The sequence below is a fragment of the Podarcis raffonei genome, chromosome 3 (genome assembly GCF_027172205.1).
Source record: "Podarcis raffonei isolate rPodRaf1 chromosome 3, rPodRaf1.pri, whole genome shotgun sequence".
Taxonomy (NCBI): domain Eukaryota; kingdom Metazoa; phylum Chordata; class Lepidosauria; order Squamata; family Lacertidae; genus Podarcis; species Podarcis raffonei.
This window is the reverse complement of record NC_070604.1, coordinates 31,699,537-31,725,203: the sequence shown is the minus strand read 5'-3', so window position 1 is coordinate 31,725,203 and position 25,667 is coordinate 31,699,537. Positions and strand designations below refer to the sequence as shown.

Here is a 25,667-nt window from a genome sequence, read left to right as displayed (position 1 = left end):
TTTTATTTAAAATCCTGGTTCAGAACTTTAATTTACAAAAAAAGAAGAATAAATACAACTGTAACACAACTGCCTTGTGAAGCATGTTTTCTAACACGGTCAGAAGAGGCTCCAGAATCTTAATACTTTCAAAATGGAAGAGGGCAAAATTACTGTATCTGTAAAAGCAGGCAAAGCCTGGGAACTACAAATGAATACTTGCTTACAGTTATTTAATCCTCCTGCATGAAAAAGGCGCCTATCTCACGGTCCCCTCAGAACTTGGGTTCTTAAAAAAGCAGCTTGGAGGAGAGGCGCTTGCCACATCAGTTTCATTGTTCGGGAACAACCGAATCCTAAAATGCTAGAGGCAATTATTAGCTGCACTCAAGAATACTGAGGTCAATCTTGAAGTAGACATAAGGATAGTAGTCTTGATTGCCTAGTTGCAAGCCAGGAATGTCCATAGAAGTCTGGGGAGAAAGATTCAACAATGTAACTAGTGCCAAACTGCCCAGATAGGTACATTAGGGGTTAGGTGAGAGTAAGATTATACTGCTAGTTGGAAGAGGCCCTGAGGGTCATCTAGTCCAACCCCCTCACCCCCAGTTTTTGTGATTTGCTCACAAGGCAAAAATGGTGTTTTTCATTCAGTAGACACTTACATCCATTATACTGGCTGCTGCTACTTCATCCAGATGTTTGAAGACTGCATTAAGGACATCTCTCAGTCTCTTTGTGGACTTCTTGTTGGGCTGAATTAGCATTGCTTGGAAATTCACTGGTAGGCCATACCTTTATAAATGGAAAGAAATGTGGTAAACTGTCAAGCAGATAACTTGATACAACTATTTTGAAAAGTGGGGGAAGGTAGTTAACTGCAAATCATGCAGTGATCCACCAGTAGATCAGTAAGGGTTTATGGTTATCAGTTGTGGTGTAACTGTAATAAATGGGGGACGGGACCCTTTCCAAATTAAAAGGGGGAAAACGAGGAGTTAATATTTCCATAAAAGGACTGAGTGTTCAATTCCCTCTCTGTTCCTTAAGTCTGTCTTGGCTCCCCAGAGCCACTGGTTTTCACTTGGCTTCAGCCAATGGCATCTGAAGGCTTTAATAATAATAATAATAATAATAATAATAATAATAATAATAATAATAATAATAAAGAGATGCCACAAATCTGGTCTACTTCTGCTATTTCTATTGACATTTCTCTTACCGGCTGGAGCAACCCGGCCAGATGGGCAGGGTATAAATAAAAATAATAATAATATTACTGATTATGGAACAAGCTACCTGTTTCTAGTTTTGTATGCGTGGTCCTTTTTGTGTTATGGGTGGAGTCTCAGAGTGCTACCTGTTTCAATGCAGAAAGTTTTCAAGTGCAACCTACCTGAGGACAGATTCTGAGAAAACTCTAAGAGCCTTTATGTGAATCCAGGCCACAAATGATTCACTGAAGTTCACCTTTAACCAACGTAATAGTGGACCCTTTGAGAGGAAAAACAAAAGCGGCACACCGTACTTAGATTTGTTTAGAGACACACTGTACACACTGTAATATTTTTAAGACACCCACCAAACTCTGCTATGGGGATAATAATAAAATAATTTATTATTTATACCCCACCCATCTGGCTGAGTTTCCCCAGCCACTCTGGGCGGATCTGTATGGCTTAAGTCACCACATTACTGTCCATAGAAATTGTAGTTCTTTATGCAATATATTGATATACCTAATAGGGGACAGTCCTCTCGTCTCTGCAAATGCTCTTGTTCTATAACTAGGTCAGGTAAAATGGAAGAATGTGAAATACCATTAAATGATAGCAATTTGTCATGAATTTAGTTTATCATGATTGGGGGGGAGGTATGGATTTGCTTCCTAAAACGTGTGGGGAGGCGTTGACCTAGAAGCTCCCATCATTCCTGTCCACTGGCATGAGAGTTGGCATCTTAACAGCTGCAAGGCCACAAGTTTTTCTGCCCTGGCCTAAGGCCTAAACATATATTGGACGGCTTCTGAATGCTAGCAACCTTCTCCTTGTATTTTTGCAAGAGCAGGGCTTCACTTGGAGGTATTTGTTCCACTTCTAGGAAGGAGAAGTATGCCTGCCTTGAATCAACTGAATATAAATGATGGAGGCACTGTCTTGCGCCTGCTTTAAATTATGCTTGAATGTTAGGAAGCCTTTCAGCAACAACCAAAGGGAACGAAATAACCTATGTCAGACCTTGGGTACAAATGGCCTCTCAATATTATTCAGCCTATTTGTGGGCAGAGGGAAGAGTCAATTCACTAAATTTCTCCTGAGAAAATTTCTCAAATTTCTGCCCAGGATTAGCAGTAGCATAGGTTCTCTTTCCCCCCTAAATTTCGCGTTTTCTCAACAACAAAGAAATTTTAGCCCAGCTCCAGCAGAGTCATGATGGGTGGGAAGAACTGCGTCATCCATCACTGGTGAATTCACAGGAACTACCAACAAGTAGGTGTGATGCTTGTGGAACCAACTTCACACACAGTGCTTAAGACAGTAACTGATGAACTAGTGAAGGAAAAGGAGGGAACCAGAACACAGCTCAGAGTTGTGGGAAATGTGCTAAGACATCCAGTTAACTGCACAATTGTTTCACTGAAAATACCACCACCATCGCCTTAGGGTATTCAATTGACATGAGAGTTGTCATCCTTGGGTAATATAGGAAGGTCTCTTGAATCACTGTACCTCTTACTTAGACCTGCTCTAACCTAAGACCTAGAAACCAATACTTAAAAGAGACAAGACAGGGGTATGAACTTAATTCGTGTACTCACATACTGTTGCTTCTTATCAGAAGCCAACTTCCTCATTTCTTCCTTTTCACATTTCAGCTCTTTCTCATCGTAATAAAATTCCCGCACCATGAACCTTGAAGCAAAAAGCAAATGAGAATAGATTGGGATTCAGAAGGCTCTGTCTTATTGAAACCTCTGCATTCTGTTTCCCTGCCTTGCCTGCGTTTTTAAGCTGTGCAAATTGTCAAAAATTACGAATTAAAAAGCTATGCCAAGCCATGTTGGCGCAGCAGGTCCTCTTAAGCAGGCAAGTCATGTCAGACCTATCATAAAAGCATTCCAGGAGCTCTTGCAATTAGCATGCATTTCTTTCTCTGCTCTAATGGGTCTGTACACCCACAAGGATGCATCAGAAGAGGGGAAACTGACTCCTTCAGAAAACTCAGCATGGCTTCAACTTCACAACAGCTCTGTGAGGTTTGTTGATAGTGGTCACGCTCTACTAAATTCCTGACCACATGTACTCAGAAATAACTTGCCTTGAATTCAGTGGGGATTACAGCCAGGTACGTAGGGTTCTAATTGCACCCTTTAGGTACAATTCTATATCACACCTCACTAGAGAGTACACTCCACTGAACACAGTGAGACTTAATTCTGAGCAGGCACACATAGGATTGCATTGCAAATAGAACTGAAATGAATAAATGTAATACACAGTGGAGTCTGCCATCAGGGGGACCAAAGGCAACTGACCCCTGCTTTCAGGAAGGACAGCATGATAAGGGTGGAGACCACCCTAATTCTAACCAAAGGAGGAGCAACCTGCCTCCTCCCTGCCTTTCCAAGTGATTTTCCTTTAGTGGCCTGTTTTTTAGATGGGGAATGTGTTCTAATTAATTGTAGCACGCTCTGGAAGCCATTTTTGGCTCAAAAAAGTAGGGCGAACAGTACTTTTAACAAAACAAGACCCTGGTTAGGTACAACTGATTTTTTTCCCCATTGGTTCCAATGTAACTTAGAATACAGTCACTAATTGTACAGTCTCATATAAAATTCGGCTGGTAAATTGCCACAGGACACATTGATTCTACCGTACTTGGAAGTGACATAGAAACAGTTTTACTCCATGATTTCTTGCTTTTCCAGAATTCCGTAAATCTGTGTAAATGCTGAAAATTTTTTTATCAACATCTTTACCCCCTTGCAGAGCTACAGCTCCTAATGTTCCTTGATTGCGAGCTATAGCATTTTAATACACTTTCATGTGTTAGCCTAAACACATTTGTTACAAACTTCCTATTTATGCAATACAAATATACTTGGTTAGAATGAGTTAGGTTTTTCTCCTTTCTACCCCCAACCATTATTTGTACCTACCGTATTTTTCGCACCATAGGACACACTTTTCCCCCTCCAAAAATGAAGGGGAAATGTGTGTGCGTCCTATGGTGCGAATGCAGGCTTTCGCTGAAGCCTGGAGAGTGAGAGGGGTCGGTGCGCACAGACCCCCCACGCTCTCCAGGCTTCGCACACCTCTCTGCAAGCAGCGGGAGCCCAGCGCTGGGCTCCCGCTGCTTGCGGAGAGTTGCCTGCATGCTCAGGCCTGCGCGCGCTGAGCTCAGCGCGCCCAGGCTTCGCGGACCTCTCCGCAAACAGCGGGAGCGGTCCCGCTGCTTGCGGAGAGTTGCCAGCATGCCGAAGCCTGCGCGCGCTGAGATCAGCGCGCCCAGGCTTCGCGGACCTCTCCGCAAACAGCGGGAGCGGTCCCGCTGCTTGCGGAGAGTTGCCAGCATGCGGAAGCCTGCGCGCGCTGAGCTCAGCGCACCCAGGCTTCGCAGATCTCTCCGCAAGCAGCGGGAGCGGTCCCGCTGCTTGCGGAGACTTGCCTGCATGCCGAAGCCTGCGCGCGCTGAGATCAGCGCGCCCAGGCTTCGCGGACCTCTCCGCAAACAGCGGGAGCGGTCCCGCTGCTTGCGGAGAGTTGCTAGCATGCCGAAGCCTGCGCGCGCTGAGATCAGCGCGCCCAGGCTTCGCGGACCTCTCCGCAAACAGCGGGAGCGGTCCCGCTGCTTGCGGAGAGTTGCCAGCATGCCGAAGCCTGCGCGCGCTGAGCTCAGCGCGCCCAGGCTTCGCGGATCTTTCCGCAAGCAGCGGGAGCGCTCCCGCTGCTTGCGGAGACTTGCCTGCATGCCGAAGCCTGCGCGCGCTGAGATCAGCGCGCCCAGGCTTCGCGGACCTCTCCGCAAACAGCGGGAGCGGTCCCGCTGCTTGCGGAGAGTTGCCAGCATGCCGAAGCCTGCGCGCGCTGAGATCAGCGCGCCCAGGCTTCGCGGACCTCTCCGCAAACAGCGGGAGCGGTCCCGCTGCTTGCGGAGAGTTGCTAGCATGCCGAAGCCTGCGCGCGCTGAGATCAGCGCGCCCAGGCTTCGCGGACCTCTCCGCAAACAGCGGGAGCGGTCCCGCTGCTTGCGGAGAGTTGCTAGCATGCCGAAGCCTGCGCGCACTGAGATCAGCGGCCCAGGCTTCGCGGACCTCTCCGCAAGCCGTGGGAGCGCTCCCACGGCTTGCAGAGAGCTGCCTGTTTGGGGGCTGGGGTCGGGGGAAGCTTCCCCCGCCCCAGCCCCTCGCCTGGGGGGAAAATAATTTTTCCCCTTTATTTCCCCCCCCAAAAACTGGGTGCGCCCTATGGTCCGGTGCGCCCTATGGTGCGAAAAATACGGTACATACAATTAATATCATTTATGAAAAAGCAATTAAACAGATTTGAAACTAGTTAAGCAAAGAATTCAGAAGGACTCATGTACCGTATTTTTCGTCCTATAGGGCGCGCTGGCCCATAGGACGCACCTCGGGTTTTTTGGGGGGGGGGATGAATAAAAAAAATTTATTTCCCCCCCCACCCGCGGCTGCCGCCCCAAGCCTTGCGCACACCTGCCCGAAGCACGGGGCGCCCTCCAGGGGGCGCTTCGGGCTGCAGGCTGCCGCCCCAAGCCTTGCGCGCCCGGCGGGACCTCTCGCCGGGCACACGAGGCTTGTGGACACCCGCCGGGCACGCGAGGCTTGCAGGCTGCCGCCCGCAAGCCTTGTGAGCCCGCGGGAACTCCCGCCGGGCTTGCAGATAGCTTCCTGAAGCCTGGAAAGCGAGAGGGGTCGGTGCGCACCGATGCCTCTCGCTCTCCAGGCTTCAGCGAAAGCCTGCATTCGCCCCATAGGACGCACACACATTTCCCCTTCATTTTTGGAGGGGAAAAAGTGCGTCCTATAGGGTGAAAAATACGGTGATTATTAAGCATGCATGTTCCTAGCTTCTGTCCAATAAGGCTAAGCATTCTGACTTATGGCATTACGAATGAAAGTTGTCAGTACTTGTTCTCTCTTGCTTTGGCTTTAAAGTCATCAATCACTTTTCGGAACAGTGTTACTGTGAAGAGTCCTCCCTCTGCATCTTCAGTAATCATCCTGTGCAAAAAAGAAAACGTTCATTTCTTTGTTGAAAAAATTATTCTGCCATTTTACACTCAGCACCCAGAAGAGCCAATAACAACAAAAATATCTTATTATGAGCAGAGCTGGCTCTTAATTAGGGCACACTACAGGCATTTTATGTTATTTATATGTCTATTTCAACTTTCATTCTTCTTGAGATCAGGAGCATACTAAACAGACATGTATCACATTAAGCAAAGCATCACTAGAGCAAGGGACACTAATAAGAGAAAAACAAGCAGCTGTCAAAGGCCTTGGAGGAGGCGAGAGCACAATGCCCTGTTGCCACCTAATTCCAGTCTTATCTTCACGAGTGAACTGAGGGTGCCTCCAGTCTGTGTATTTTGCAGAGGGATTAGAGTATACCAGAACTTGAGGTTTGGCTATTTAAAGTGGATTAAAGAAAACTGCCACCCTAGCGCAACAAACCCACTTCAAAAACAACAACAACAACAACAACAAGCAAGCAAGTAAGCAAGCACCAGCAGACTTTTGTGGCTTGGAAAGTGATGCAGAAATGCATTGAACCAAGTGGGAGAAGTGAATTAATTTGATTAAAGAGAAGGTGTGAAAACACAGCACAAGCAAATCAGGATAAAAAAAACAAGTAGGGTAAGGGCCCCTACTGACTGGTTTCCTAGAGCCTATAGGAGAAGGGATAAAAAGGTAAAGGGGCCCCTGACCATTACGTCCAGTCGTGACCGACTCTGGGGTTGTGGTGCTCATCTAGCTTTACTGGCTGAGGGAGCCGGCGTACAGCTTCTGGGTCATGTGGCCAGCATGACTAAGCCGCTTCTGGAGAACCAGAGCAGCGCACAGAAACGCCATTTACCTTCCCACCAGAGCGGTACCTATTTATCTACTTGCACTTTGACGTGCTTTCGAACTGCTAGGTTGGCAGGAGCAGGGACCGAGGAACGGGAGCTCACCCCGTCGCAGGGATTCGGACCGCCAACCTTCCAATCGGCAAGCCCTAGGCTCTGTGGTTAAACCCACAGCGCAACCCGCGTCCCACAGGAAAAGGGATACGTACAAGAAATAACACACCCACTGGGAAAATCCAAAGACAGTCACTCATCTACAAACCCCTCACTATTTTTCTTTTGTTTGTGCCAGGGAAGTACCCTCCCAAGACCAGAGTGTGCTCCGCTCCGTGCCGGGAGGAAGCCGCCCAGCAAAACCGCCTTAGCATTGCTTCCTCCCGGCGCAGAGCCCGCCGCCCAGCGAACCCATACTCAGCATATAAGACAACCCCTGACTTTTTAGAGGATTTTCCGGGGTTAAAAAGTCGTCTTATACGTCAGAATCTATGGTATGAGGAGAAGGCTTAAGATAAAGCTGACCAGAGAAATGAGCCAGAAATCTCACTTACTTCGTAGAGCGAGGAACCACCATATCAGAAAGAGATTCGTATGTTTTTTGCCATTGTACATAGCTTGATCTGAAAGGAGAAAGATTAAATTTTATACGGTAGCATCTGTACGAACAGAAAAGTGACTTTAGTACAAAATTGTATGACTGACTGCCTTGCTCATAGTAACAACACTGGAACGTTAAGCCTTACGTATCTTACCTAGTAGTATATATTGGGTCCAAATTCAAGACAGGGTCCTTATGGTTAGCACACTTGGAATTCATTGAGTGTTAACACTTTCATGCAAGACTGATGAATGGGAAACCAGCTACCAGTGAACACGCTGGCCTGGCTTACATCTCCAAAACCAGGGAGGATCAGGATAGTGAGGTTCAGCTTTTGCCATAAGCAGGAAAAAGCAGGAAGAAAGGGTTCCTACAGTCCGTCTCCTTTTCCAGGGTCCAGAGGTCATATCATTATGTATAGGGATTCTGCTGGTGTGCTGTCCACTCCACTGCCTAAACAATATCTCTGCCTAAGCTGACAGGAGTTGGTCTGAAGAGCTGTTAGAAACCCCAACATTTATTGTCTTAGGGGATGAGGCATTTCCATTCGCACAGGTGCCCCTTTAGCCTGAGCGATACCAGATTTAATAGACCTTGTGACATCCATGGGCTTTTCCCAATTGATATCTGCCCACCCATCACCCACCGCTTTTCAACACCTACATGAAACCGTTGAGTAAAGGTGTTTCGAAATATGGGCTGATATACTGACAACACCCAGTTCTATTTCTCATTTTTTAGCAACACCGTTTTACATGCATGTGGGAGCATTGTATGTTTGCTACTTTGAGTTTAAATTCTACAACCACCTTTTATCTTCAAGAATTAAAACATTGAAACAAACAAATCCTGGTTTCCATCTGCTCAGGGTCTCTCTCTCTCACTGCATTCACATTTTGTATCCAAAATGCTTACGTGAATTAGTTCAGGGCAGTGGCTCTGAGACTGAGCAGTGAACCATACAACCCTGGTTCAAACATGTCTTTGTCATGAACTCTCCAGGTGGCTAGTTTCTACTTTCTCTCAATTTCATATCTGCAAAATGAGGATGGCAGTCATAGTGGCCTTCCTTGTGGGGTTTGCTGAGATAATGCAGTATCGTATGTACTTTAATTTCTCTATATACATGCTGAGTGTTAAGACACTGAGCCTGCTGCGGATGGACTTAATTTATCTTACTTGGGAACTACAACAAGGAGAGTGATGAGATACTCTGAATTCAACACAAAGTCTTCTTTGTTCACGATATCCGTTAGCGTACGTGTCAAAAGATTTCCCCTAAGAGAAGACACAAAAGCCAAAAATGATGAGATTCGTGCATTTACTGCTCACTCTTTACAAATGTTTACTAGTGGCAGTGGTGTTCGTTGTATCAGAACTAGAAAAGGAGCCACCGGTTTGAGTTTTGGGGAAGGAAATGTTTTCCTGACTTCAGAACACACAGTGCCCCCATGCCTCCCCACAACTTAAGATCAAATTATGGTTGCTCTGTGGGTTTGGAAAAAAATTGGGCTCCCTTCAACTTCCCCAAAGCTTGCATTTACTCTTGCCGTTCACCATTCCTTGAAATGTATTTAACCTGAATCTAGATGGTTTTGTATTATCTATCCAATTTGTATCCTGCTTTCCCACTGTGGCGTTTGCCCTCCTAGGTGTGTGACATCATACTGGGTTCATAAGAAAAGGGTTAACTAATTGTAAAATGACTAACCAATTATACTGTGTATAAGGTTTAAGCACAAAGGTTTTTTTTGAGAGAGAGTTAGGGTGGTTGAGAAGACAGTCTGGAGTTAGAAGAGACAGGTAAGTCAAGTCTGTGGGTTGGGCTAGTCTGGGTTGAGAGAGTGAGAGAATTTGTTGAGTCAGTCAAACAGTTGAGATAATCAGTCAGAAGGTATTAGGAAGGTATATGCCAGTAAAGAAATTAAAGTTAAGGTACTGACAGGAATATTATCGGAGAAACCATAAACTTATTAATGTTTGTAAAATAAACGGGGTTTTTTTGGTTCACTTTTAACAACTGTCTGGACTCAGTGTTTTACCAGAGAGTAACGGGTTGGTAGCAGCGGGGAAGCGAGCACAGTGGCGGCACAGGGATCAATAGACTGTTAAACGTCTGGGGACCCTGTGTGATCTCCACACCCACTGTCAGAGCCACACCTGTCTGTAAGGCTATGTTCTAGTACAGCTAAATCCACTGACATGTTGGGGCATCATCATGGCAAGTAAATATTGCCCAGTACATATTTAGATGCAGTGCACGCATGCATGCATGCATACACACGCACACACACACACACACTATACATATGCATAAGTATATATATGTAAATGCTATACATACACAGTTTTCCTTTCCAGATTCTGAAGGTTTCCTTTGATGTTGTTGTACACAGCTGCTCGGTTTTTCATGTCTGTTTCTATTTGTGTAATTTGCTAAATATAAAAGGAGGGGGAGAAATCCAACTGAGCAAAACTGACTCTGCATATGTTAACAGTTTTACATACCACAAATGGAAAATACTACAACAAAATGTGGATTTTATTGCTAAATTCACCAATATGGCTAGATTCCACCATCAAGCTTTCAGCACACACAGCACCTTGGCAAGTGTGTTTCAAACAGTATTTCAGTCATTCTCAAAACTTTATGGAGCAGATAATTATTAATTTTACAAATGACAGAATAAAACAGCTATTTGTTTAAAACTACCACCTAGACCCAAAACGTACTCATGATTTTATGAGATTTCTTAGGTCCAAATGTATGTCTTAAGAAGGAAGTATCCCTCTCTCCTCTCAGGAAGAAAACATATGCAGGGAAAAGATTCTTTGATTCCTGCAATTTGCCCGTGTGAAAAAGCCATTGCTTTGGCTTTTGTGCTGTATATAGTATGATAACCTGCTTTAATATCAAACTCATAGCCCATATATATATATACCGGTATATGTTGCCCAGATTTGTTTCTGCAGAAATAATCCACAAAACTGTCACTGCTTCCAATAAGAAAATAATCATATCTATTGTAAGTCCTGAAAACTAGCTTTTGTGAGGGTGCTCTTCCAAAAGAGATCATATTACCTTTGCTAATGCTTCTGAAATGTTCTTCAGCGGCTGTTTTATAGGATACTTAGCCATGTCCCACTCAAACCTCGTCAGATAACTGATCAAGTCAACTGAAAAGATATGAGTAACTCCAATGAGTTGAGAAGAAGAAGAAGAAGAACCACCACCAGGATGCATTGTTCTCCATTCAGGGGCTGATCTAATATTAACAGTTTCCATCTGACACCTGGCTTTTGCTATCATTTCCATATTTTCAAGGCACCATATAAAAGTGGATGGTTTTAAAATCCATCTTCAACTCACTTGATCATTTTCAGACACGGTGTGTAGATTAGCTATTCAAATAAAAGTTCTGCATGAATTAAAAAAGCAATGCTCCGAATAAGTATCCTCTAACACCTGCCTCAGCTGCTAAAGGCAGTGTTCTCATCACAGATGGTTTCCAATCCAAGGGAACTTAAGTCTTTAAACCTTAACTATATAGGAGTTTTGCTGCTGACCTTGTGATGGCATGGATTGTACCCTAAATGGGTACCATCAGCAAAGGCTTGAAGTAGGGACTTTTCAGTTGTGGCACCTAGAGTTTTGGAACTCCCTCCTGAAAGAGACTTGCCTACGGGCCAAAATAAATGTGACCACCATTCAGGCAATTGACAAGTGTGTGAATGGTCTTTTGTTTCAAACCTTACTTGGTTTGAAAAGTAAAATATGTGGATATTGAGGGGTGTTTCCCCTCCCCCCAGCAAAATATAACAACTCCTCTGTTCATTAATCCTTTGAAACTTTGCTTTGAGATTAAGTCCTTGAAACATAATCTGTCAAGCAATTTTCTATTTTTTGTGCAGCTGTGGGTTTTTTTGACAGGGGAGAGTACACTGGAAAGCAGGTTTTGGTCATCTAACTGCACTAATAATGTGTGATGGGAAACCTCTCTGATGCTTTATTTTTACTGCTTTTTTTACACTCCTGTTTGCTGTCAAAATGTTCAGCCTTCGCCCAAACAATCTAGACTGCATCTGGAAAAAAAATGGGCATGTGATGGGGCTCTGGTGTGAAAAACTTCCAATGGTCACCTATTGGTTGTGACTTGTGCTTAGTGCTTGGGGATGGGGAATAGTCTATTGCTGTTCAGCTTTTTTATTTTTATCTGACTCGCTTGAATGCCTACCGGTAATACTCTCCTCATCTTCCCTTCCCCCCGTCCCGTACACCCAACTCAACATGAATGTGGGTCAGACTTTAAACTGGATATCCTGCACTGATGCTGAGCTTGGCTTGCATGTTTACTAAAATTTGCACCTTAGTGAAGTAATGCAAAACTGATATAAAGCCTGCTGATCTTAGGAGAGGATGTTTTTTTAAAAGCACATCTTTAACGGAAGTCTAGTTTGTTGGCTGTGCTCCCGCCGCGAGAATGCCGTTTCTTTCTAACAGTCAGAGCCGGCACATTTCAGCAGCTTCCTCTTTCATGACGTGAAACTTGTTCCCTTCGGAGGATCTGAATTTCCTTCCCTAGAGTTTCTCTCGTCTTCGAAAGAGTCACCTTACAGTTTTAGGTTTCATGGGTATGGAAAGTATAGCATGCACACAGAAAGAGCATGCAGAATGTCCTGGAGTCAGCAGGTGCCATCTTTATCACAGTTCCATAAAGTATATATGAGACGGCCAATACAAGCATAAGAGAACAAACAGCAGCCCATACAAAAGAAGAAGGGTTTGTTAGGCTCTGTAAGTGCACTCACGATGCTCAGCCTGCACGGTGCTGATTGGCTGGCACCTATAATATAGCACACAACCTTGGCCATTATTGCAGGCAAGGAATGAATTTGATGCACAGGGGAGTTTTTTTAAAAAAAAATGCAAAAGGAATACAAGAGGCAATTCGATGGTGGAGAGAACCTGGACTCACACCCTGAGAGCAAAGTTGTGGTATAGCCCTTTAAAGTCAACAGCAAAACTCCTACCAGGTAAGCTCCTATCTGGATTTTCTTGCCACAAATGCAGGGCCAAACTAGGCATGTTAAATGTGAAGCTGCCATCAAAAACAACAGCTGTGCATTTAATTCCTCTTCCCCTTGTAATACCAAGTTGAACTTACCCCAGGTCACATGACAGTGGCCCACATTGCCTGCCCTGGGCCAATGGTAGCCAAGAAAAGGAAAAGATTTTGTGACATCTACTCTGTATGCTACCCAGGGCGGGGATAAGGTGTGTGTGCACACACACACCCCACAGCCATTTCTTGCAGCCACTGCCATGCCTAGTTTGGCCCCCAGTTAGTGGTGACTGCCTAATAAACTAGTCTACTGAGCGGAAAAAATCGGGGTAAGACAAAATAGTCTTGGGAGGATAAACATTTGAAGTCTTAAGCACAGGACCAACGAGTACAAACAGAGGCGTTGCTAGGAATCTAAAAGACTTGGAGCACAGGCCTATGGCATAAATTTGCATATGCTAATTTTCATGCAGCAATGCAAATTTATCCCACTTCCAGGTGGGGCAGGAAACCCAACTCTGACTCTTTCTGACAATGCTTAATTTGCCTCTGGGGCAATTAAGATGGGAGGCAGCTAGAGTCTCCTTTGCCCTGTGCTTTGCATCACACCCACTTTGTAAGCGAAGCAAGGAGGTGGGGACAGGAGCAGGAAAGGCTAGGAATTGGGTCTTCAGCTGGTGAGTTGGGATCCACTACCAGGTTGTGGCGTGATCTAAGGTGGGTCCCAACAGCGTCACTGCCACCATACAAATAGATGGTTAAAAAGTTGGGAGGGGGTTCCTTGAAACGTATTATTTAAGTAGAAGGCGGGTCCCAGATTTGCAAAAGTTGAAGACTAATGGGCTAGAAGATCCAGGTCCTGGGGCTCAGGCCCCACCCTAACAACGCCCCTGAAAACAGACATGCATAGGAAGTTTTCACACAATCCAATAGTCCCTACATCCTCTTGTTTTACATGCAGCGAGTGGTTAGAAGGAAAGAAAGAAAAATATATCCAGGGAAAGTGTGAAAAGAAAGGGGAGGTTGTCAAACCTGCTGTTATCTGAGTCATAGGGAGATGGTGATCGAGCTACGAGGTTGTTACTAGAGAAATCCATCGTAACCTGATCACTGTACCCCTACAACCAGATGTGGAGGCAACTCTTTCATTAAACACACCAGCGCATGCTTGCAAGAACACAACAATCACCCATGCTCAACATACTCTTTAGTAATTGTAGTTTAGCCTTCGCTCCTGAAATATAGTAATTGTGATTATTAAACGTGAAAAAGACAGGTTAGATTTAAAATTAAGTCTATTGCATACAACAAGATGGATGTCAAAAGAGTGGGATTATGTTCTAGTCTTTAAAAGCTGAAATCCCACTTGGGGGCGACTCTAGGTCTCAGCTGGCCCTGAACAAACTGGTCCCTGGCAGGCTTACCTGGTTATGGTAGTCATGCTATAAGCAAAACCGGACAACCAGATCTAGCCACTCTCTTAATTTCCCATACTGTAATGTGAGAAGGCAAGTGGGTGCTTTTGATCCAACCATCTAGTCTGTTTTAGGGTGCCAGGCCACGGGGGGGAAATTAAGGGGGGACAAGACAGCAGTATGACCAAGAATGCCAGGTGCCAACACCAGTCCTGATCCCTAGAAACAGCTTTTGTTTGGGATGGGGGAAAGTGTTTTGGAATTGGTACTTCTCCTATTCCCACCAAGTAACTGGTTAGCCGGTGGGGGGAGGAAGCTACAGAAGACACATCTGGTTGCTCCATCCATCATTTTTGTCTATTAACAGACTAAAGATCTTGGCTTGGATCTCAATTCCCATCGTGCTGAGAGTAGATCTATTAAAACCAATGCAACCAGGGCTTCTTTTTCAGCCAAAACTCAGTTCCGGCACCTCTCAGTTGGGCACCATTGCCATTCTAAGGGGGAGGTGTTCACAGTGAGTTCCGGTGCCTCTTTTTCTATAAAAATGGCGCTGAATGCGACTAAAGTTAGTCACCACTATTTTAGTAGGTCTGCTTTAAGCATTATTAAGCCTAGATAATTCAACCCTGTTTCCTTTTTTTTTCTTAGCACCTTTTAATGTTTTAAGCGGGGGAAAATGGAAACTGAATAGATTAGGCATCAAAGGCTTCCGCTCACAAGCACCAACCAAAGTCGCATAAGATGCAATTAACTTCCTGTTATGAGTCTTGCAGATCTTCTACCTGATTGCATGGCTCTCAATACTGCATCTTCGGGGTTTATTGCACACCCAGGCCGATTTTCCTCATCAAGCCTCAAATGCTGCCAGTTGCCAGGCGTAATCTAATATAACACAGACCAATAAAAGCACATCGGTTCCCCACCCCTGCTCTACTGGGCTACATAGACCAGATCCTGCCCAGGATTGGCCTCATGGGCCAAATCTGAAGAGTGGGCAATCACCTGACAGCGCAATTATGTCAGGAGATCTGTCACTTCAAAGTTCTGAAGTGGGGATAAAAACATTCAACCCAAACCCCTTTCTGATGGGATTAGCAACGGATTCTGTCAAACTGAGCAGGATTTAACCCTGAACTCGTGAGCTGTGGGTTAAATCCTGCTGCACTGGCTGCATGTGCCCCTTTCCCTGCAGGGCACTGGCATGTACAGCCAACACAGAAATGAGCCCACGGGCCAACGGCTCATGTCACCCACCCATCAGTGTGATGTCAGCTGATTGATGAGTGGCTGTGATTCTGAGAGAGAAAATGGCCTCATGGACCAAAATGGGACCAGTAGTAGGCCTTGGCTGGCCTGTGGATTAGAGGTTTCCCCCCACTTCTGATGCAGAGTGATTATGGCATATTTCTCCATGCCATTAGTGAGAAGTAGATGATGGGAGGAAGTGAGTAATAGCCACCTCTGAAAATCTGAACTCATGATGGAATAGTCACAAGATCCCTTTGTCAAGCAACCAGAGGAGGAAGAAAACCAAACCACGCCACCTACATCTCACCAAAGAGCAAAAATGATGTTCCCTGATGCCGGCAGAAACAGAGGCTGCTATCTGAAAGGGTTCTTTTCTAAAACTGGAGTAGCAACCCAAGTTGTAAGCATATGGATGTATTAAGTCCAGCTTTTCCCATTGGAAACTGGATGAAAACCGGCAGCAATTAAACAAAAAACCCCACATCTATATACTTTGCAGGACCTACCTCCATTTGCCAACAGGTTTTCCTGAACTTTGTCTTTTGAGTCTTCCATAACCTCTCCAATATACTGGGCAATTTTCTTTATTACACTAAAGGCAAGGAGAGAAGCCTTTAAGATAAGTCAAGTAAGTTATAACAAAAATAATACATTATTTAAAAAAAACTTACAGCAGGATTCTCAAAGCGAATGTTTTTACAGTCACCAGGTCCATATCCTCAGACGGCTCCAAGTAGCCAATTCTTCAGCTCCTTTTCATAGTAGGTAGAGTTGCACACAGAACTATACAAGGCCTGACTTGTCCCTTCAGTGCAGGATCATGATAAGGAAAGCACAGCTGGGGCTGGAGTTTGAGTTACAGTGGTACCTCGGGTTACATACACTTCAGGTAACAGACTCCTCTAACCCAGAAACAGTACCTTGGGTTAAGAACTTTGCTTTAGGATGAGAACAGAAATCGTGCTCTGGTGGTGCGGCAGCTGCGGGAGGCCCCATTAGCTAAAGTGGTGCTTCAGGTTAAGAACAGTTTCAGGTTAAGAACGGATCTCTGGAATGAATTAAGTACGTAACCAGAGGTACCACTGTATTTGTAACCTGTGCTCTATCAGAGGTCCTAGGTGGCACCTTATACTGCAAACAGGTCGTAAAGATTTTGATTTTTCTCTGCTGTTTGGCATGTTGGCTCCCACACATTCCTGTTCCTGTCCCCACCCCACCCCAGTTATTAATATTCACTACTTGCCATCCACGCCAGTGGGTGCAGTGTGACAGATTGTACCTCTCAGGCTTCGGAGAATCCGATCCCTCCCACAGTGGCGGCCAAGAAGCAGATAAACAATAAAAGTTCTTATCAAGTAATTTATTCCATATTCACAGAGAGAGATGTAGGATTGCAATCTCTCCTAGGTAATGGCGTTGCTCCAAGTCCCACCCCGCTAGGTCTCTACTATTCTACGTCACCCCTGTGTTGGCTAATCTGAGCTTTTTGCCTCTGAGCTTTCTGTTCTACTACCCTCAATGCTCGCCTGGTCCTGGGAGGGGGGGGGCGTGTCAGGCATGCTTTCCAAAGACACTGAGTCTGTCCGCTGTCTCTTCCCTGCTGCTTCTTCCTGCTGTTCCTCTCCCAATATTTCCCAGCTTCTCCCCACTGCAGCCTCTGAACTATGCCCTTCTGCAAACCCCTGTTCTAAATCTATACTGTCCTCCTGTTCTAGGAAAGGTTCAGGAGAAGAGGGGGACGGCCCCCATCATTCTGCCTCAGTCCAGCCCCCGTCATCATCAGCTGAGCTGTATTTGTCCGTCCCTCAGCCATGGGCCTAGCCAGGGTTGAGGAGGCAGCTCCCCCCCAATCAAGTAAATAAATAAAAATATTTAACTGACCAATCAAGTCACAGATAGGTCAGTCCTCCCCCCCTCCCACAAAAGTCCTGCCCCTGTAAAAACTTAAATCCTGGCTATGCCTCCCCTATCCTCTTGTACTTTTTTCTGTTCTGGTTAAGACCACAGGTATTTCTGTACCTGTGCATGAACATCTTGTTTGAAAAGAAAAGAAAAATCCCAGAAATGCACAAGACCAAATCTTCTTGCCAGCCTTAGTTATCATGTTTTTGTTTTTACAATGGGCAAAACAAGACTTTGAGCCAATCAGTATCCCTCAGAAAGGTCATTTTGAAGCTAGAATAAAATATACCGAGATCTCTGAATGAAAGGCAGAATGTAATAAATAAATGGGACTCCGATAAATAAATGGAACCCCAAGGTCAAGAGTTCATTTTAGCCTTCCTTCTGAAGATTTATGTTGATTGCCAGTTGTCCCATAACCCTTGGCTTTCGCCGACATCTTTCCCCAGCAATTTTTAAAATGGGTTTGCAAAAGGAACGTGCCACTTGATAAGGAAACAAATCAAGAATGACCAGGCAGAAAGGCATCTGAATGCCAAATGCTGCTTTATAGTGACATGGAAAATTACCCAGTCTCCCTGTGTAAATAAGTAATAAAAGTACATGGAAACAATAGACCCTGAAAACTCTTGCCCCTTCTCTGCTGTCCTGGCCAGAAGCAGTGCTGACAGGTTTCTGCTGCCTAGCTAGGTTTACTTGCACTTCTCTCGGTGTGTTGATCCAATAACAGCTCTGCCAGCAGGGTGTTTCAGCGGAGCAAAAATGTAAATGCCTGGCCTGGCTCGTTTGCATAGCTTCAGATCAACTGTCATCATGGGAGATGATAAAATCATAAGGCAAGCAGGCCAAAGACCTGCTGGAATAATTGCCTTCAAAAAGGCACCTAAATGTCGTTGATTTGTAATCCAAATTTAGCACCTAACAGTATTAGGATCCCAGTCAGAAAATAGTTTTGCTACAGAGCCACAATGAGAAGGTAGCAGCTGTGGGTAAGGTGTCTCAATTTTCTTTCTTTGTGGCTCCTCAAGGCTCCATGACCACACCCAAACCTCTTTTCTTCACTCTCTAGTGTGGAGGCATTCCTTCCTCTCTGGGGGGGGGGGAGAATCGGGGCTCGTTGCCTAGCAACAGGCTCCGAATGCTCCATTACTTCTTCAGGATAGCCTGAAAGCCTGGAGAAAAATGGCAGGCTATAGTGTACTTTCCACTAAATAGGCTAACAAGGAGAGAAGAGGGAAGGGAAATGGTGACGCACAAAGGAGCAAGCAAGTAGAGTCAGGGTTTTCCATTCATTCATTCATCCTGCTTACTTGACTCCTCCTTTCACACTTTTCAACTGGAAACAGGAAAGGGGTCAGGCAGCCCACATACACTGCCAAAGAACTGGATTTGGGTAGTGGCTGCTCACTGGCAAAGCCAACCTTGGTATCTGGAATAGACAAATCCGTCTCAGGCCTACTCATGCCACATTATCCGTCTCCAGCTCAGTGCTGTCCTTTAGTTCTGGCTAACTGAATTAGGCAACTGGCTGTTGCCAAAGTAGAAGACACCCGTTCATGCTACTGTGGTTCTGGGTTGACAAAATATTTCCGCCCCTCAGGGCCCGACAAGAAGTGGCAGCCCTACAGACCTGTAGAGTCTGAATGTGAGGACATTTTCTGGGAGGTAAGACCTGCCAGTGGATACCGTCTTTAAACGAAATAGGAGGTGAAAGAAGAAGAGGATTATTGCTGTAACCACTGGGCTGTTTATATTGCAAAATGCAACAACAACAACAACTTTATTATTTATACCCCACCCATCTGGCTGGGTTTCCCTGCCCATGTGGCTGGAAAATGCTGTTTCCTTGCCCAGAGCCAGCCTGTGCAGAAGTGTCCCAGTTCCATGCCACTGCAAAGAACACAGAATATAGGAGGGAAAGTACCAAGTTTCACAGGGATTTGCCTACCTACTCCCAATGTGAAGTCCACCACCTGCACTAATCCCTGACATTTCCTGTATAACTGTTGGACGAAGCCTTATTTAGGGGTAATCCTTTTCTAAAGAAAATAAAGCCACACCTGCTCACCCTGGCTGAATCCTAAGGCTAAGGTTAAAGATGCCTGCGTTAGGTTGACACAGGAACACTGTGTCTTGTAAAAACAACACCCATTTGCTCTTTGTGTGTAGTAAATAAGTTCTATTTTACCTTTCAGCAAAGCTATCAAGTTTCCCCAACTCATCTGAGAGGCCAACGAGAGCATCCAGGGTCCCCACCTGGAGAAGGGAGTACAAACACATTAAGCTTAAGCTAGCCAGCCGCAGGGCATATTTTACCAGACATTTAATTTTTCAAAGTGACCTTTCTTTAGCAAATGAGAACTTCTTGCTATCAAATAAGTATATTCATGGGAAATTCAAGGGAACGTTTTCCTCCAGTGGAAAACGGTTGCAATGGTTCAAAACCTACTTTTAAATAAGTTTTTAAAAGCCTGTTCTAAGTCAAGAAAAGATTCTATGCTGTAGTCTCATGATCAAAAGCCACAGTGGAATTCTTCCCAGTTTTTCAGGTTCCTTAAAACCTTCTTGCTCATAATGTAAAACACTGTCTCCCTGAGCCACTAAAGTCAGTACAAGTTTTGTCACTGACTTTACTGCCAAGTCTTATACATATCTACTCAGAAGAAAGTCCCACTAAATTCAATGGGACTTGCTTCAAGGTGAGAGAATATGTATAGCATTATAGCCTGAATTCTCATCCTTAGAGATGAATGATCCTTACTTGTGGAGGAGCAATTCTTTCAATTAAATTGATGATTTCTATTCTTTTTTATATTAAAAATACCTGTTACAAACAGAACAGCTGTTTTTAAGATATGAACAAGCATTTCTGTCATAGTTGCATGCTTACATTATAGCCTTCTAATATGTCTACGTCTGCAAGGAAAGTGAAAATCAATGAATGCTCGTCAAACGAAAGAAGCTTGCCAATTGACAGAAAAATCCACACATGAATTTGAGACCATCTAGACAGCAAGGTCATAGCTCATATTGAATGGTGAGATCAGACTTCTCTGTCAGGAACATAGCCAATTTTAACCACCAATAGATATTTGAATACTTCTGCAAATTAGGCAATCCTCTTTCTAAAAGAGCAAATAGTTGAGCTCAAACACTCAGGAGATTCAAACTGGCTTCAGATATATTAATGTAACAAAAGCTAACAAGCTTAACTTAGAAGAAGCCTCCCATTGAATTAAATGGGACTTAATCTCAACATGTATAGAAACCTTTTGCAACAGACCTTTTGCAAACCAATCTTACTGGAAGTAAGTTCAACTGAGTTTGGCGGCATTTACTGTTATGCAAGTGTTTGTGCTGCAACACTTACCTGGGAGTAAACCCTCTTGGAAGTCAGTTTTGCAAACATATATGAGGGCTGCACATTGCTCATCTCAGGGCTTTGACCAGTCAAAAGTTGCCCATAAACTTTATTATTTACAAAAAGGCTTTCAAGCCTTCCCAGAGATGACAGCTCTGATGGAAAGTTTTAAATCTTTTTCCCCCTATGAAGAATTAATCCATTGATTAGCTGTACAAAAATGGCTTCCTATTTTCATTCCTGATCTCAAGACACCTCAAAAACAAAGTATATAATCTTTGCTTGACCCTTTATAGTCATTTTAATATTGCAGCACAGAGCCACCTCACGAAGAAAAATCTGCCCCATCCCTGCCCCTTTCTTCATGTTGTTGTTCTGAGTCCCCCCCCCCCCATTCTCCCATCTTTACCTTGAGGTCAGGGATGATGAACTTGCTGTTGCAGGACAGGTTGGCTTTGGCAGTCACTGTGTTCATCCTGTCCCAGGCTATTAGGTTTGCCTTATCTCCAGGTGCTGATATTAACCAGAATTCTGACATGGTGCAAGCAGTTCCCTTCACTCTTAAATCACTGTAGCCAAAAACTAAGGAAACCAGAAAAAGAAAAAAGAAAAAAAAATTTTGTTCAGAAAAAGAAAATCACCCTGGAGCAAAAAAGCCCCCACAATAGATCAGGTCAGAGGAAATTATCTTCGATCTAGAATAAGTTTTTCAAAAGCAGCAAGACGATTAGTATTTCTGCCTAGTCACCTTTCAATCCAGATCTTGACTAAATGTGACCTTTTCCTGAATGTTATCATAGGGCAGTACAGCGGTTCCTTTTTTTTCCTGCTCTGGGTTGTTTCATCTGGTCCATGGGGAGGAGTCTGCAGTCACAAGGTCACAATGCCTGAAGCAATCCACAACACTTGCAAAAGTAATAAAACAAAATTCTAAGTCCTGTCGCACTGATTGGAGTACTGTACAACTATTCTAAAATAAACCTATCATGGACTGCAAGCTAAAGGGTTTTGATCAGAGTAAGAAAAAGGGGGGAAACCTTCTCAAAAATGGCCTTGAAGATTGGAAACCCTTTTAGACTTTTCTTCAAGTTAAAATACAAATCATATTTTAGGACATTTAAAACTTCACTGTGAGAAAATGTAAGTGTAAACTAATCTTTACTCTTGGGAAAAAAGATACCTGCTGCTAGGTCACTGACATTCTATTACTGTTCATCTCAGGCAAGAGGTTAGTGAAGGTTAGGCACTGGAAACTGAAAATGGCAAAAAAGTGAGCAAAATAATGTACAAGATGTAACCAACAGATATCTTAAAGGGGGGTCTATTTAGTAATTAAAAACTAAAGGAGCCCACTCTTCTTCTGTCCCAGATTTAGAACTCAGTGGCAAACTTCTCAATAATACAATAAGAATGAAAAATGAAACACAATAAAACAGTACAGTAAAAATGAAAAATAGTATGCTCTTGCCTCAGTCTCCTTGTGTGCAAGTAAGGCTTACATACCTGTATCCCTAATTCTGGATCAGAAGCCCTGCTGCCTACTTGCCCAAACTGCAAAACAGGTATGATCGCAACCCATCTCACAGGGCAGGTGTGTAATCAAACAAGGTATTTTTATTAGCAACATTTCTATCTCATCTTTTCACTAGAAGTGCCCAAGTCAGCCAAGAATAAAAATGAATTCAATCTTTAAAAGTTCGGGATAAATGGCAGGCAAATAATAAATGATGCTTGTCACCCAGTGGGCATGCCCAGCACTCATTTCTAAACCTGTTTTTGTTAACTGAAGCAAAATCAAGCTAACTACATGCACACAACATCACTAAAGTACCATTAGGAAGGACAGAGCGGAGAGTTTCCTCCTTCCCTCAGGTTTTAGCTCATTCGTCAAGACCACAACATCAGGAACAGGTGGTTTTTCATCAGGAACACACCTGTAGCCAACTTATTCGTTTGACACAGCAAGTATTACATTATCAGATAAATTAGCTTCTGCTCTAGGAATACATATCAAAGGCACTAAAAAGGAGGGGAAATGACTTAATTTTAATGGACATAAACCTACTACGTACTACAAATACTTTTTAAACAGTGTTGCTTTCAACAATTCAATATTCAATTTATCCTAGTAAAGATTCCTGTTCTGAACCCCCTCCCCCAATCACAAAGGACACCCTTGTATAGCCTTTGGATTTTGTATTTTGTTACCTTAACATATGTTACCTATGTTTTTTATATTCTGCTGGAAGTGTCCCACGAGTGACTGGGGAAACCTAGCCAGATGGGCGGGCTATAAATAATAATAAAACAATAATTTATTTATTTATTTATTTATTTATTATTATTATCATTATTATTATTATTATTATTATTAAACCTTGACCCTTTTCATCTCAAGTTTGGCATTATAAACTGCACATTGCCTCTCAACTTCACCTTTTAGGAGCTCTGTGAACCCCACCCTCCCCTCCAAACCTTAAGACCCTACCTAATAACTTTTTATATGGATTGTTGGCTACCGTTTCATCAGCTGCAACTTACATTACATTTCGCTTTTCATTGTGGCTCTTCAAACTCGGAAAGGCTGGAGCTCAATTTGTCTCCCATCATCACCACCTCGGCTGTTTTCAGGAAAAGAGCCAGAGAACGACCAAAGCCACACACAAGCGCCCAACGTCCGATAATTAGAGCATTCTATTCTCATTAAGCAGCTATCTTAAACACGAATATTTTGTTTTAACTTAACAGACGGAGGTGCAGGGCAGGGGGGGGAGTCCACCCACGACGGCTCGCCCCCCTCGGAGATTATCCAAAGCTGAGCCCACCGGAGCCTTTTCCCAATAGGATTCTTCAGCCGAGCGAAACGCAGAGGCTTTTGCGCAAAGGCGTCCAAACCACCTTAAAGGGCGGCGGCGGCGGCGAAGAGCCGCGGATAAAGTTTTCTGCTGCCTTAGCCACCGAAGAAGACCTTCGGGTATTTGCACGGGCTGGCGGCTCCCCTTCCCTGCCAACGGCCGGCCCGCTGAGCCCCCCGCAGCGGGCGGAGCTCGGAGGCGCCTTCTCCTCCACCTCCTCGCGTGCAATAGTCGCCGGCGGGGCTTCTTTCTGCTCCGAGCTCTGCATGTCTTGAGCAGCCTCGGGGATTATTTTGCACCCAGGAGGTGCTACCTGGACGCCCCGCCCCCTTCCGCAGCTTTCCCGCCTCCCCATCCCCCTAACTGGCGTATCAATTTAAGGGGCATTTGCCACGGGTTAACTCTACCCCCCCAACTGTCCCATCGTCAGGTTTCAGATATGTGGTGGGCACACACAAATGTGGATGGTGTGCAAACTTATTCAAGGAAGCAAAACTGTGGGTGACTCTAATGATGACGACAACAACAACAACAAATTATTATTTATATGCCGCCCATCTGACTGGGTTGCCCCAGCCACTCTGGGGGCTCTCAACAAAAAATAGTAAAAGCACAATAGGACATCACACACTAAAAACCTTCCCTGAACTTAATACCAGGTATGGAAGTGTGGTTAGCTATAAAGTGGTACCTTGGGTTAAGTACTTAATTCGTTCCGGAGGTCCGTTCTTAACCTGAAACTGTTCTTAACCTGAAGCAGCACTTCAGCTAATGGGGCCTCCCACTGCCGCCGCACCGCCGGAGCACGATTTCTGTTCTCATCCTGAATCAAAGTTCTTAACCTGAGGTACTATTTCTGGGTTAGCAGAGTCTGTAACCTGAAGCGTATGTAACCCGAGGTACCACTGTACATGGCTATTTACAGGGATGCATTTTGGGCTCCACACAGGAAGGACCCCCAAACGCCTAGTGCACTTGACACAACACAATATTTCTTTATTGACGCCTCAATGCCTTCCATGTGTGCTGTGTCAGGAATATTTTGGGCATCACATGGCAGGGCAGAGTCTCAAACAAAGATGTTCTCTCCCAAGCCCACTTTCCCAACACGTTTGCACTCCTGTCTCAGCGACGTCTGCACTGGCTTGGTCATGTCCACAGAATGGAAGATGGCCGGATCCCCAAGGACGTGCTCTACGTGGAGCTGGCTTCGGGCACTAGGCCCATTGGCAGACCAACTCTGCATTACAAAGATGTTTGCAAATGAGACATGAAGGCTGGCAACATTGACCTCCGCATGTGGGAATCCCTTGCACATGACTGCAGCGCTTGGAGACAGACAGACAGTATCTACAACAGTGACCAGAGAAGGAATGACCGCTGGGAGGAGCGCAGAGAGAAAAAATGCAATGGTGCATCTGCAGCAGCACAACTGGCCCAGCAGATGAATAAAACATATCTCTCCCATACCAGTCTCTACAGCCACAGCAGGCGCTGTAACTCTCCAATGGTTTGGCAACACCCCTGCAGGCACACTCTTCCATTGTCTCCCAAGACAGACAAATGCCAACCATTTATTACCCTAACCAAAGGACTTGTGGCACCTCAAAGATTAACCAGTTTATTACTGCACAAGCTTTTGTGGTCTACAGTCGATTAAGAGCACAGCTGGTTTTTGTTTTATGTAAGCTGTGCACTTTAAGAGCCATCGTTTAGAAGGAGACCACATATTTTTTACGTTAGAGGACCCAGGCTGCATCCCTGATTTCTCCAAACAGGGCTGGGACTGGGAGGGACCCTTGCCTGAAACTGTCAACCGCATTGGGCTTAATGGAACAATGGACTGATTTGGTAGAAATTTCCAATATGAATGGCTATGGAGTTGAGGTCCACTCTCAGACCCACCCAAAACCACAGGCCTCCTCCACCCCAGACCCAGCAAAATATCACTTGGCTATGTCCCCTGCCTCCACCATTGGAGTGTCAGCCCCAGCTTCTGACCAATTCTTTAGAGGTTTATTTCAAGAAATCAGTAACTCCACTCAGCGGGCAAGAAAAGGCACCCCTTACATGCTCAGCAGTGCATTTGTTTATTATATAATGTTACCCCACACATATTTATTTGAAAGAAGGCACTGCAAAGGAGGGGGAGTA

General features: G+C 44.7%; 1 protein-coding gene across 3 annotated transcripts; it reads right to left on the bottom strand.

The window, feature by feature from the left end:
• Positions 1–353: 353 nt before the first annotated feature.
• On the bottom strand, positions 354–23,827 carry ATP6V1C2 (ATPase H+ transporting V1 subunit C2). Of its 3 annotated transcripts, none has more exons than XM_053380987.1 (14): positions 23,200–23,827; positions 21,068–21,240; positions 19,486–19,553; positions 15,902–15,987; positions 13,934–13,963; positions 10,749–10,843; positions 10,011–10,102; positions 8,846–8,944; positions 7,620–7,688; positions 6,128–6,220; positions 2,798–2,891; positions 1,376–1,473; positions 645–774; positions 354–452 (listed from the first exon to the last, which is right to left on the bottom strand). In XM_053380987.1, exons 2-14 carry the CDS (start codon positions 21,194–21,196, stop codon positions 357–359), a joined length of 1,179 nt encoding a protein of 392 aa, XP_053236962.1. In that variant the 5' UTR covers positions 21,197–21,240; positions 23,200–23,827; the 3' UTR covers positions 354–356. The 3 variants fall into 3 exon arrangements, with proteins under 3 accessions (XP_053236962.1, XP_053236963.1, XP_053236964.1); XM_053380988.1 differs by lacking the exon at positions 23,200–23,827 and adding an exon at positions 21,407–21,508; XM_053380989.1 differs by lacking the exon at positions 13,934–13,963 and having other exon boundaries at positions 23,200–23,826.
• Positions 23,828–25,667: the final 1,840 nt, after the last annotated feature.

Excerpts from the sequence above, each read along its gene's own strand:
- ATP6V1C2 (XM_053380987.1), bottom strand. The coding sequence starts at position 21,196 with ATGTCAGAATTCTGGTTAATATCAGCACCTGGAGATAAGGCAAACCTA. Across the intron at positions 13,964-15,901 it reads AAACCTGTTGGCAAATGGAG|GAGCGAAGGCTAAACTACAA; the intron begins GTAGGTCCTGCA and ends ACTATATTTCAG. Across the intron at positions 775-1,375 it reads TTCTCAGAATCTGTCCTCAG|GTATGGCCTACCAGTGAATT; the intron begins GTAGGTTGCACT and ends CCATTTATAAAG.